General features: G+C 37.9%; 1 protein-coding gene across 1 annotated transcript; it reads left to right on the top strand.

Annotated features, from left to right (window-relative positions):
* The first annotated feature begins 1,991 nt into the window (after window positions 1-1,991).
* On the top strand, window positions 1,992-4,045 carry LOC125235598 (THAP domain-containing protein 8-like). Its single transcript, XM_048142196.1, has 5 exons — window positions 1,992-2,033; window positions 2,544-2,727; window positions 2,822-2,942; window positions 3,281-3,436; window positions 3,747-4,045. Exons 3-5 carry the CDS (start codon window positions 2,828-2,830, stop codon window positions 4,043-4,045), a joined length of 570 nt encoding a protein of 189 aa, XP_047998153.1. The 5' UTR covers window positions 1,992-2,033; window positions 2,544-2,727; window positions 2,822-2,827.
* The last annotated feature ends 5,094 nt before the right edge of the window (window positions 4,046-9,139 follow it).

The following is a 9,139-nucleotide window of genomic DNA, read 5'->3' as shown; positions in this document are numbered from 1 at the left end:
AAAGGAGTGTACAAGTTCTAAGGAGCAGGAGGAGAGGAGTTCTCAGCGCGCTAGGACCATTTTGAAATTAAAAAAAAAAGTCGGCCATTTTGAATTTTTTTTTAATGCAATTTTTTTCTACTCGGATACTTGTATGACATTTGGTCGAGCACCCCCCGGCTATCTCTTACGGTTTAAAAGTTGCCATACAAAATAAAAGTGGCCAGTTTTCCCACATTTGTAGCATTTTTCAATTTTTTTTTATTTCATTCGAATCAAGGCCACTTGGAGATTCTATGACCAAAATTTGAGCTCTCTACGACAAACTTGAAAAATCATCAAAAAAAAACTTTTTTTTTCAAAATGGCCGACTGCCATTTTGAAAAAAAAAATGGCGGCGTCAAAAACTGCCCAGGGTCCTCTATGACATTCCCCGGCTAACTCCAGCCGTTTGGCCAGGCCGTCCAACATTTTTTTACCCGGAACCGGTAGACCGACGGTCTGATCTATCCGGGGTCGCAGGACCAACCTCTATACGACCACACCAAACACTGCCACCTGCGAAAACTCCTTCTGCCCATTTTTTGAAAAATGTCAGTCGGGTTGTAGCTTTATATTATATATTGGGTTGGTAAGAAAGTAATGAGCCAATCATAACCAATATTGAAATTTTTATTTAATTTATTATTTCAATCATTTATCAAAAATATAACGGCCTTCGTTATCTACTACTTGTCTCCATCGTTCTGGTAAAGAATGAATAGCATCGGCGAAGAAGTTCTTAGGTTTAGATTCAAAAACTCAGCTATGTACTGTCGTAGATGGGCTTGATCATCGAACTTTTTTTCATTCAAGGCATTGCTTAGCGATCTGAACAATGCGTAATCCGTAGGTGCCAAGTCTGGAGAGTACGGTGGATGAGGTATCACTTTCCAACCTAGCTCCAATAGCTTTAGCCGAGTCACTTTTGCAATGTGTGGGCGAGCATTGTCGTGTAAGAAAAAAACTTTAGCATGCTGTGGACGATTCTGACAGATTTTTTGGTTTAAATTTTCAAGCTGATTACAGTATATTGATGCGGTAACAGTCATTTCACTTGTTAGGAGTTCCCAGTGAATAATACCATGAATATCCCACCAAACGGACAGCATAACTTTTTTCGGGTGAGGCTCTGTTTTTGGTGCCTCTATTCCTTTTTCGTTTGGAGCTAGCCACTGACGTTTGCGTGTGTGATTTATATATAAGACCCATTTTTCAACTCCAGTGATAAGATGGTCCAACCAGTTGAATGTGCGGCGAAAAGACAGAAGTTGTATGCAGATATCGGCACGGCGGTTTAGTTGATCTCTATCAAGTTCGTGCGGTATCCAAACACTGTATTTGTAGTTTTTTCCCAACTCGTGTAAATGTGTTTCTATGGTGACATGAGAGCAGCCTAACTCGGTAGCAATAGTACGACTCGTTAGCCTCGGATCTCCTTCAATTAAGGTTTTTAATTTGGCTACATCAATCTGAAGACCAGACTTAGGTTGATCTGATAATGAAAAGTCGCCACTACGAAACCGCTGGAACCATCGTTTCGCCGTGGCCTCAGACACAACTTCAGGAGCAAGACGCTGACATATATTACGCACTGCTTCGGCGGCTGAATGGCCAGACTGAAATTCATATAGTAAGCAATGCCTTACATGCACTTTTAATTCGTCCATTTTCTTCCTTATATTAGCTCGGCGACAGCTAGTGAATGACTGACGAGAAACTGTGCGACTCGCCCTTTATATACTTTCGACCATAGAAGATTCTAGAACTCTCTCAAAAATTTTATGTGGAATTCAATCGATCGCTCATTACTTTCTTACCAACCCAATAGATATAGATAGATAGATAGAATAGATAGATATATATAGAATACATTTCAGGAGGAGGTAGGGCATAGCGAATGATATTCCGCTTTGTGTCTCTAGAGCAGAGCCCAACTGGGGTAGTACCTCCGCCTTACAGAAGACCGCAGCCAAATAGCACTAGACCCTACTCGTAGTGTTGTGTTCCTGCCGGTGAGTAAGGCTGCCAAAGCTCAACGAGGGTGCGGTGTGCTGGTGACGGGACGACTTACGGAACTAACTTAACATCATTAGCCCTAACAGTCAAGTAATCAAGTGTATTTTTCTGCATACTATACATTAATGACATTATAAACTTACACACAAATTTATTTATATATTCTAGCGTCTTTGTCTTTTTTAGGTGACATTTTAGCATATTTTTGGCATCAGTCAGACATCAGTCTATCTTCAAAATCGCGGTGGCAACACTGCATGTTACGCTTTACTTCAAAATTATGACATAATCTCTGTCAACCAAGTCTGTCAGTAAATAAGAAAACTATATGCATCCTTTTCTTTAGGGTGCTAGAGAAAAGGATACCTATAGTTTTCTTAGTTCTTATTTACTGATAGACTTGTTTCACTTGTTTGACAGAATATATTATGCTGAGTCGAGTTGTTTTCTCTTCGCAGTTTACTTTGCTAATCCTTGCGCCCACGCTCATTTTGTTTTGTCGATAGTGGTATACGCCTTACGGACTCCGATATTCTGCTAAATTGAGTGATTTGCTTGCCCCCGGATTTTGATTATTGCCTAACACAACGACCTGCGCTTGACCAACGGACTTGAGCATTTCGGACGAATGGATTTCGTTTACTTTGTGGCCTTTTTAAATTTGATATATATATATTAAGTGCGGTTACGGTAAGTATCAATAGAATATCAATATTTTTTTTAATATGGATTAGTTTCTCTTTTCTAAATTGTACGTATAAGTTAATTTTATTGTTTCTTTCAGAACATTATGCCTCCTTTGAAATGTCAATATCATGATTGTGACAATACAAACAATACCAAGTCCATGTTTTCCTTCCCTGTCAATGATGAACCTCGGTTAAAATTATGGATACAACATTCTGGTAAGAATCATACTGCATTCTTAGTTTCTTTATTCATTTTATATATATATATTCATAGATAAATACATACATACAATCACGCCTGTATCCCATGAAGGGGTAGGCAGAGCACATGAAACTACTCAAGTTTCAGTGCCTCTCTTAACAAAAAAGGGGTTGACAGAAAACAAAACTGGATTATATATTCATTAAGTGCAATTTTTTTCCCATTCAGTCATATTTATTGTCTGTTTTTGGTTCGTGTAAAAAATAGCGCACGACATGAGCGCGGCCTGTTGCTGGAACTGTTTGAGCACTTCCGTGCGTTTAGATTGTCATCGAGCATATAATAATTTCAGGTAACATAAATCTGACGTCTTTGACACACCAAGAATTGAAGAGACGTTACATTTGTGAGGATCACTTCAAAACTGAAGATGTATCGAATAATAACTTTAGGTCCAGACTTCTACCTGCAGCTGTGCCTCTAAAGTGTAAAGCAGCCACACCAACACGTAAGAATTGTTTGCTTAGGCTGATAGTACACTATCATATGTTTATCATAAACATATGATCATAGACCTGTATGCCTCCCTTTTTCTCTGTGAAGAAAAAGGACGGCATGTTACCTATTATATAAATATTTCTATGATAAACATGTGATAGTGGACAATTGGCTTTGGTTATATTGATTTATGATAATGTAGTTATTCTCTTTAAATCATATAAGTAAATATAAAGTATTAATAAACACAGGGTGTCCCACGCTATGCCAAATGGAAAAGGATAAAAGGAAAGTATACCTACTATTTTAAATTGTTCTAGGTCTTGTCGAGTCTCCAGAGGTTTTAAAAATTAAAACTCCACAAAAATGTTACCATCGGAAACGAATTGACTTGCCTCCTCAACCACAAGAAAACTCCTCACCATGCTCGTCAATGTTAGATGCTCCAGTGAACACCAAACAAATTCATAAACGTCGAAGGGTTCCATCTGAAGGCGAAGACGATCAGCCTGAAGTGAAGCGATTGAAGAAGCTTGCAGTAGAATTAAAAGCCAAGAACAGGAAGCAACAGTCACAGATACGTCGTTTGAGTTTAAAAGCTAACAAAAAAAGAGAATAATTTTGGAATCACTTCGGTTCTCAAATGACATCGCAAAAACGATGGCTGTGATGCAATTACGGAGGCGTCAATCAAGACGAAAATGGACTAAAACAGAAAGAGAACTGTGTCTTTCAATTTATTACAAATCTCCTTCAGCATATGTTCACATGAGACGTCAGGGGGTTATTTTGGCATCGCCATCAACAATACGAAAATGGCTAGCTCAAACTAATTGTCTCCCTGGAATCCAAAATGATGTATTCAAGAATATCGAACAACGATTTCAAAATGCTACGCTGTCAGAGAAATCTTGTGTTTTGGCATTTGACGAGATGTCAATAATGAGCTCGCTGGAATATTCAAAAAAATTTGATCAATTTGAAGGTTTTCAAGACTTTGGAAAAGGAGATAGGGCACCTATTGTGGCCAAGTATGTGTTGGTGTTTCTAATTAGAGGACTATACAATGGATGGAAAGTACCGGTAGCATACTTTTTGTCAGCAGGGAATGTTGCTGCTACAAAATTAACTCTGTTAATTAAAGTGATAATAAATAAACTTTTTGATATAGGACTTCTGCCAAAAGCCATTGTTTCGGATCAAATATCAACAAACCAAAAAGCATTGAAGGATTTAGGTGTGTCACATGGTTCTCCATTTTTTTTTTGTAATGGCAGAAAAATATTCGCTTTTTTTGACATACCACACGCATTAAAAAATATAAGAAATAACCTACTCACTAGCGATTTCACAGATGGCGAGAAGATATTCTCGTTTAGTGACATAGTTTCAGCGTATGAAATTGACAAAAAAAATAAAAGCAAGAGTTTACACAAGTTGACGCCAACGCATATTAGCCCTAACAGTTTTCAAAAAATGAAGGTTAGTTTGGCAGCTCAAATACTGAGCCGTTCTGTAGCTGCTTCTATCAGAACTGTGGTAGCAACCGGAGAATTAAAGAGTAAGACAGCGCTAGATACAGCCAATTTCCTAGAAATTATCAACGACGCATTTGACGCGTTAAACAGTAAAAAATTAAAATCAAAAAATCCGTGTAGACGTGCACTGACAAAAGGCCAAAATCGAACTAGACAGGCATTACAAGATGGGAAAAATTTGCTGACGAAATTAAAGAAAATATTGAAAAAGAAGAATGGAAACACCACATATACTAGACCACCAAGCTTTGACGGATTTATGCAAAGCATTGAAGGAGTACTACAAATATTTGAAGAGGAATCAAGCGGAGGTATAAAATATTTAATAACAAGCCGTTTAAACCAAGACGTCTTAGAAAATATATTTGCTGTATTTAGGCTCAAATCTGGATTTAACAGAAATCCCACTGCCAAAGTGCTAAGAACAATATTTAGAAGCACTTTCATTAATGCGCTCATTAAAACGACAGACGGGAAAAACTGCATGGCAGACGAAGACGTTTTCATCGATAACGAAATCGTCCAAGAAAATAAACTAGAACAAAACAGAGACAAAGAAAATTTAAACCCTATGGCGGAAACTGCGGAACAAACCACAAGTGCCGCTTGTTCGAATCAACCAAAAAGAAAAGAGAAACTGCCAGGAAAACAGGTTCCTGAAATAACATTGGAGGAGTGTTCGGTGGCATACTTTGCTGGATATCTAGCTAAAAAATGCTTAGATAAATACGGGTGCGAGATCTGCCGGAACTCGTTAATAAAAGAAAACGAAGAGTTACGTGAAAAACACGAACTTCTAATTTTAAACAAAGTGTACCCCAGTGCACATGCGCCCAAGCTTTTTGCTCCGTCAGAAGCTTTATTGCATTTGGTAGACGCATCATTAAATATATTTAAGGAATACTTTGAGTCATTGATGCACCAACCTAACTTAAAAAAGAAAATGCATCAATGCATTCAGCAAAATTTGTATGTATACAACATATACGAGAGTAATGAAAAAGTTTGCGAACTCCACAAGAAATATATTATAGATCTGCTGCTGTTAGTTAAAATTTTTGATTTCGGAAAGGCATACAAAAAAAATGTGATGGAAAACAAATTGAACAGTAAATTAAGAATATTAAAAAATATGTAAAATACTTTTGTGTTCGTATTTTATTTAATCATTCCGTAATTTAACTGTACCATTCATTCCGTAAAGCTAAATCAACGTTTAAGTCACAGCAGCGAGATGCGAAATTGCATGACCACATTATTAACTAAAATTAGTGGCCATACAATTGTACACTTGTTGCTCGTTATTAGCCGGGTCCACACGTCGCGAGACAATGTGCTCACGCTCCAAAGCTCCAGGTTGCGCGGCCGGGGAAAACGCACGCATTGCCTCGGCCGAGGCACATCTACATATCACGACTGCCGCGCGAGAGAGGATTGAACATTTGCCATAATATTGGGATATACCTACTAATAAAAATACCCAGTACAGTCGAGAAATACATTTCTTACTCATCTAAGTGCGTATTCACATTATCCGATCTGATATCAAAGATATATTGAAATATTCTATTTTCTCTGCTGATATGGACAGTGGACCTATACATCTTTGACATCCTTCGTACATCCAATATATCTTTGGTACATCCGATATGGGGTCGAATAATCTGAAAATGAAAACCCAAGTGCGAAGTGTTGAAGTGTGTTTTCCCATTATCCGATCCGATATCAGATTTCGGACCGATATCCCATACATTACAGTCGCCATCTTGGATTTTTTCCATTGAAATCCTTCCGACATCCAATATCGGATCGGATAAGGTGAAAACGGATTAAGGTTTAATATATGTAGTACAGAAAACTCACCATAAGATCTAGCTAGATGAAGACGTTGCTTTGATGATGTTGATGCATAAAACATTAGCAACGCTACTAAATTAGAAACACGTGTTTAGTTTCGGACGACACGCCTATAAGCAACCTACATAATTTGGTCGAGTTAATTTGAAATGTCAAAAACAGTGCTAAGTAATTTGACATTTCAATACTAGGTAAGTATAACCAAAGATATATATGGAATAAAATAAAATATTATATACGTATTTCTAACAACGATTCAATTAAATGGGCAGGGAATCAAATTCCTTGACTGTATAGCTGTAGGTGCCTAAATAAAGATTTTTAATACTTATGGGTACCGATAAATTTATATAAATACAGTAAAGGGCGATAAAACTTGCACATCGGTCTTTGGAAAGAGACAACGTCACATAAGTGATTGGAGAGTAGAGTAGGTAGATAGGTACCTCCCTATGGGCCTATGGGTTTAATAAACACACAACAAGTAGGCGCGAACAATTCATACTTACTTTTCTATGATTCAAACACACAACAAGTAGGCGCGAACAATTCATACTTACTTTTCTATGATTCAACTTCACATCATACTTATTTTTCTAATATTCAACTAGAAAAAAAAAAAAAGCGAAAAACAACAACATAATTCTTTTTAAACACATTAAAAAAAAACCGGAGCTGGGTCTCGAACCTGAGATCTCAAAAATGCAAGTCAGATACTCTAACCCCTAAGCCAAAAAACGAGGTGCCGCCGGCTCAAAATATTGAATCATATTCAGATGTGGTTACTCGGCAATGTAATTAATTATTATCTCACTAGGTGGCACTTTTCAACATTGAAAACAGCGCCATCTGTAAATAACTCGAAAACTAAGAGGTACCAGCGACGATAACTCGCGTTAAGTAGGTCGCTACACGATGTACTGAGTTACCAATCTTTATTTATTTAATTAATCTATGTCAACACGGATTAAGAGTGAGCGCGGTTTTGAATTTTGATTCGGATTGTAGCACTGGGTAATTGGGTATCTAGCCACATCACAATTGCTTGCGCTTCGTAGCTCTCTTTGTCACTCTTCTGTAGTGGCGCTATAGACCCAGACTGGGTTTTGATCGCCTTATAGCGTCAACGATAGTAACTTCGGCTAAGCCGGCTGATCATGGCCAGTTGGGGATGAACTCTCGCATCCCACTGGTCACCTTGTTCCCAATATATTTATCCAAGTTGTGGCAAAATTAAAGAGGCCAAATTACACAGGTTTATCTATAACTATGCGCACCTATTGCCTATTGCTTTGATTACATTCTACAGAATGGTTTTTAATGAAGATTTTGAATGTTTGAGGCGTGATTAGGAACACTTTGGAGTCTTTGTGGTGAATCTTTTGAATAACATTTAGTCCGGTTTTGCTAAGCACTTTGACAATTAGTTTTCTGTTTATAACTTAAATGTAAGAACTGTATTTATACAGGTTGTCCCGTAATCCAACGCAAAAATTAAAAGTGGTGATATCAAGCGCTGGTGACCTAGCGGTAAGAGCGTGCGACTTTCAATCCGGAGGCCGCGGGTTCGAACCCCTGCTCGTACCAATGAGTTTTTCGGAGCTTATGTGCGAAATGTCATTTGATATTTGCCAGTTGCTTTTCGGTGAAGGAAAGCATCGTGAGGAAACCGGACTAATTCCAATAAGGCCTAGTTACCCTTTGGGTTGGAAAGTCCGATGGCAGTCGGTTTCGTAAAACTAGTTCGTCTGCCAAATCTTGGGATTATTATGTCCTATAACCCCTATTAATATTAGCGTTGGTTTACGGGATACTGTGGGATACTATAGATATATTCAATAAACACATTTTATAACTAAATCAAAAAAATAGAACAAGCCACTAAATACGTTAATACTTACTGATAAATCTGAACTGCGTATATTCCTGTATTTTACTTACCATTTTTAATTCCTTTTTTTTAATTACTCATAATTATCATCAGCCGGGTATAATTCCTATCTGCTTTCTTTATACTACGTCGGTGGCAAACAGGTATACGGCCCGCCTGATGGAAAGCGGTCACCGCAACCTATGGACGCCTGCAACTCAAGGGGTGTCACATGCTACCTACTTATAGTTACTGTAGCAAGAAGCAATATATTTAGTGACTGTAGTGAGCGACATTCGTAAAAAAGTGATGAATAAAAACATGACCGTAATAAAAATCGGTTACCTACTAGTCCTACTTTCCATCAACATACAGTTAATCTGAACTTTCCACACCGCTACTCCTACACATTAGTATTTCACCCATACAAAGGTAGACACCCCCGGGG

Source organism: Leguminivora glycinivorella, chromosome 17, assembly GCF_023078275.1.
Source record: "Leguminivora glycinivorella isolate SPB_JAAS2020 chromosome 17, LegGlyc_1.1, whole genome shotgun sequence".
NCBI lineage: Eukaryota > Metazoa > Arthropoda > Insecta > Lepidoptera > Tortricidae > Leguminivora > Leguminivora glycinivorella.
This window is presented reverse-complemented; position numbering and strand designations above follow the sequence as displayed.

Excerpts from the sequence above, each read along its gene's own strand:
- LOC125235598 (XM_048142196.1), top strand. The coding sequence starts at position 2,828 with ATGCCTCCTTTGAAATGTCAATATCATGATTGTGACAATACAAACAAT. Across the intron at positions 2,943-3,280 it reads ATTATGGATACAACATTCTG|GTAACATAAATCTGACGTCT; the intron begins GTAAGAATCATA and ends TAATAATTTCAG. Across the intron at positions 3,437-3,746 it reads TAAAGCAGCCACACCAACAC|GTCTTGTCGAGTCTCCAGAG; the intron begins GTAAGAATTGTT and ends AAATTGTTCTAG.